Genomic DNA, 4,813 nt, shown 5'->3' on the forward strand with positions numbered 1-4,813 from the left:
GTGTATAAGAGACAGACCCCGCGCCGTCCCTGTGTCCCGGGGCGCCGCTGCGGACCGGGACCCTCCCTCGGGAAGGGGCCGTGTCCGCTCCCCTCGGCCCGAGCGCACAGCCCAGGGAGCGGTTCAGGGAGAGCCTCGGTGCAAAACAACCCATGCTGCTGGCTCTCTGGCACTAGCGGTGGCACAGGCAATTTCCATGTTGTTAACTCACACAGAAGTATAAACTCAGCCGGTTTATTAGTACCATTTATTGCGAATGTTGAAATGCCATGTGGTTTCGAACTAAGAGATGAACTGATTAGATAGGTAAGTCATATAATTAATTGGAAGACCCTTCCGTGACAATTATATATATCAAAGCCATTCAAGTGAGAAAAATGCAACCTTGAAAATGAAGTAGAGAGTTTAGTCATTGCTGAAACATACAAGAATACGTGTATTTAGATATTTTACACAAAGGAAATCTTGTTTACAGAAAAGAGACCTTGTTGATTATCTGATACAATCAAGTACTTGTGAAATATAGTCTCTTACGGAAAGTGTTCCATTTCTTCATCATTTAGAGACCTTCCTTCAGCTCGGAGTGCTCTCCTTCATATTCACAACTTGAAGCAGATAGTCCATCATCTAATAAAAAGATAAAATATTATTTATAGACCAGTCCCGAGAAAAGTAATTCACTAAGTTAATAAGCCTAATACACATCTGCTCTGTGTATTCACCTAACACACACGTTCCTAATAATCTTTCCAAACCAGACCTAATTTGTCTTGGTTAGCGTAATAACCAACTGCCAAAGAATGAGGGAAGTCATTCTCCCACATAATTCTGCCTGCCATCTCATTTATATAGTGTCTCACTAAGTGTTTAAAAGCCAAGTCAGAGAAACAATTTGAAGCTTATTTTCCAACTTACTTTTACACTTAGGCCAACTTGCAGGAGAGATTTCCCTTCTGATCTTTAAATACTTTAACAGTAATTTATTCACAGAATAAAGAGCAGGCAAGATCTTAGTTTGTCTGGTATTCACTGAAAACAGAAGAAAATAACTCAGGTGCACCACTCTAAGCCTAATTCCCAGAACTATTATGCTCATCTCTTTGGCTTTTTTGACTATTTGTGTGTTACAGCACTTTCTCTATTCTGGGTGAGTCTTTTAGACAGATTTTTTTTTTTTTTCTTGAGAAATGTACAGCACAGTCTGCGCATTAGTGGTGAACAGTGCACTGGATGAATCTGAGCTAATAAGCAAGACTCTGAATGGAGTTACCCGAAGTACGTATCTGTATTTACTTCTGCAGCCTCCAGCTTTGATCCGGGATTTCTGATCTTAAACTTAAAATTTTAAATTAAATCAGCTAAATTTGAAAGAGTCCATGAAACAAATTCCTCCTAGTACATATCCTCGCAATGCAGCCTGTCTTCACAACCCTGTGGGCACACAGGGTCACACACACAGAGACAGACTTGGCCGTCAGCACCTCTGAAGTGCATGCTCAGCCCCGGAGAGCTGTAGACCCCTCGGCAGCGGTAGGGTCTTGGGACAGCTATCCCACCACCTGACAGTAGGGCTCACGATTTACCTTGTTTTGGTGCCGTTTCAGCACCCCAGTCCAAAGCCCATTCCACAGTGAATAATAAGTGTCTGGTTCCTCCTAGAATCAGCTTCTGTTTCAAACTCAAACGCAATATGGCTGGAAAAGTATTTAGTGCCGAGTTCCCATGTGTACTGCACTGTCACGGTCAGCTTACTCTGCCCGGCCGCCTTCCAGCGGGGCAGGCAGCTCCATTCATCGCTCCGCACGGGGACCCCTTCACGAGCTGCGGCACAGCGGCACCTTCAACAAAGGTGTTGTCTACCCAAAATTTGTGCAACGTGGAACCCCCACATCCAGAAAAACTTACAGAATCAAGATTCAAAGGCCGTTTGTGCTCCTGTATCACTGTATACATGTATGACTGAATTTCATATGTATACCAGAATTCCACCTTTAGAAATAAACAAGGCCTCCTTTATTAAAAATAATGATTATCATTATTTAAATGCTTAGGAAACTATCACAACCCTCAAAAAAGTAAAGTACATTCCTTTTGATCTTCAGGTCCTCTTCATCTGGAAGGCAGATCTCAAAAAGATACGTAGCTTAACTTCCAGAGCCTGGGTTTTTACTTTCTGAAGCCAAAGGAAAAATAATACATCGTATCTTATCTAGACCACATATAATCAGGCATTTGTGATCAACAGTAGGAAAGCACAGGTTACGTACTACCTTCATGGTTATGTTTTACTTCAAGATGGAGACAAAGAAACTGCCGAATGCTGGAAATCAAAGGTTCTATGGCAAAATGGGGTTCTGCAAGTTGTCATGTATCTTAGTCACATGAAAGACATGATTTTTTAACTAATCAGTGGAGAAATCTGGATATTTAAGGCAATGATCTCATTATTCCACATATATGTTCAATGCCTGACCACAAAAATGTAGATATTAATTTAGCGTAAAAGTACATACATATGGGTATGATCCAACTTACCGGAGGCAACTTTCAGCCTTCCTAAGTCTGATTTATTACCAGATACTTTTAGACACACTTTTAGACCTCTTTACATAGCATAATGGAATTTGTTCATCTGATCTGATTACCAAGCTGCACACTGCAGAGCTGAAGATGAAAGTTTCCTTTTTAGATAGTATTAATCACAATTATCATTGTCATAAAGCCATAGCCAGAAAGAAACCTAGGGACAGCATTACAGCATTCACATCAGTGGTGTAGGAGACTTAAATCACGGCTTAGTTTAATGAGTACATTTTTACCCATATTCAAGTCCAAACCAAAGTATTCACTGACTTTGCACCAGCATTTCATGAGGGAGACTGGGCTGAAGTTAGCCCAGGAATATTAATTACATCATATTACAGTAGAATATGGGGAGGAAAAAATCTTCACATTAATGTCTTTAAGGGGGTGTATTAATCTTTTCATTCTACTCCAGTGTCACCCCAAAGAATTCTGTAGCTATATCACCATTATTGTACCTGGAACATTATAAAGAAAGGAGTTTCCTAATGAATTCTGCAATTTACATTATTTAGACCCTGACTACTTTCTGTAAAACTTGACTGATATCCTTCCAAGGGTATTTTATGGGATTTTCCAAAAGAATAGGGGTGAACCTGTCCCAAAGTGTTGTTACCTTGTGAAACACTGCTAGTAAGTACATTAACCTGAGGGAAGAGGACGTGGGTCCGTCACACATCACAGCTTCTCAGTAGCCACATACTCATTTTGCAAGACCACAGATGACCACAGTAACGGCCAGCACCATCAGCCGGGGGAAAAGACTTGCAGGAGACAAAGCTGGGAGCAGAAAAACCTCTCTGCCCCACTGCTCTCTCCAGGGATCGGCAGCACCTCACAGCCAGACAAGGTACGGACAGCCGGCACGGCAGCCGAGGGACACAGCTGGTGTTGTGTGGCTTCATACACACTGCACTTTGCCTGCCTCGGGCCTTCTACATCCACACCCGGTTTTCACACTGGCTTGGTTTTGCTGCATTAATACAGAACTTGGTGCTGATGTGGTCATCTGAGCATGGAGAGCTAGAAACGAGAAGCTGAAACAACTGAGCAAACCTAACGGGAATACAGACTTAGCGCTCGCTGAGTTTATGCCCATTAGCAAATTAATTCATTTATTCATTAATTCATAAAACATACAATCTGTGGGTGGCAGTCCATAATCAAAAGTCTTACTTGACTGAATGACCAGTGCACAAGATGCATTTCTGCTACATTTCTGGACAACCCACAAGCTAGAGGAAGCTGTAAAACAAGATTTGAACATATGGAGTGCTTCTACAGGTTTTCTCTTACTTACATCTTTCCAACTGCTATTGTCATCTGTCTCCCAGGTGTTCCTGGTATACCAGGGAAGCCCTCCTTTTAAAAAGTGAGCACTTTTATTTTCATTCCCTTCCAGCAGCCGTAGCAAGTATTTTGAGATTTCTTCCCACTGCAGATAGTCTTCCAGCTGCTTGATATTTTCAGGTAATGCTGAAAATGGTGTCTTGTTTTCTTCTTCATAAACATAGGGAAAATCTCCAGTGCTCTTTTTCCCCATTAAATGTCCTGTAACAACAACGACAGTAGCACGAACTTAACCAATAACAGGTATAGATCTGATTGCTCAAACATCAGCTGAAGTTGTTACTGACTGTGTGGAGGGAAGGGAAGGGGTCAGATGATGAAGCTGAAACACAACTGGGACCGGAGATTTTGTCACAGTGTCCCACGCGATTATTTCCTCTGTCTCTCATGCTACATGGCCAGAGAAAACGTTGCTGAGAGGGGGGCACAGATGACCAAGCATTTTGCCTGGAGCCTGGGAGAGGCACCTGGTCAGGTTTGCTGGAGTAAGACGCGGGTGGAGAAGCCGCAGGTTTCAGACTTCCCCTGTCTTGACACGGGATGTGGGACCCCGCTGTAAGCCCGTATTCCAGTGCCCTCCTGGGAGCTAAACCGGACGCCCCTTTGCCATCCCACACTGCACCGTCACCGAAATGAAATCACAGTCGGCTCTCAGCTGCAGAGGAGGGAAGGGGGGAGCCTCCTCCGGGCTGAGCGCCCCGGGGCCCGGCGGGGGCCAGGGCTCCCCGAGGTGCTGCTGGGTCCCGTGCAGCCGCCTTCGGGCCGGGGGCTGGGTCCCCGCACCCCCGAGGGAAGGCGGGAGCACCGTCAGCGAAAAACACGTCCAAGGTGCCGGAGAGAGCGGGGTTACCCCGCGCCCTCTGCCCCGCACAACCGCGGG

General features: G+C 44.4%; 1 protein-coding gene across 1 annotated transcript in view; it reads right to left on the reverse strand.

The window, feature by feature from the left end:
• Window positions 1-191: 191 nt before the first annotated feature.
• Window positions 192-4,813, reverse strand: part of GRP (gastrin releasing peptide) — a 5,834-nt gene continuing 1,212 nt past the window's right edge. Inside the window, exons 2-3 of the mRNA XM_026865868.1 lie at window positions 3,884-4,134; window positions 192-627 (exon numbers count right to left, since the gene is read on the reverse strand). Of these exons, the coding sequence (XP_026721669.1) occupies window positions 574-627; window positions 3,884-4,134 (305 nt within the window). The 3' untranslated portion in view covers window positions 192-573. The remainder of the gene's footprint in view (window positions 628-3,883; window positions 4,135-4,813) is intronic.

The sequence above is a fragment of the Athene cunicularia genome, assembly GCF_003259725.1.
Source record: "Athene cunicularia isolate RWA chromosome Z unlocalized genomic scaffold, athCun1 chrZ_part1, whole genome shotgun sequence".
Taxonomy (NCBI): Eukaryota; Metazoa; Chordata; class Aves; order Strigiformes; family Strigidae; genus Athene; species Athene cunicularia.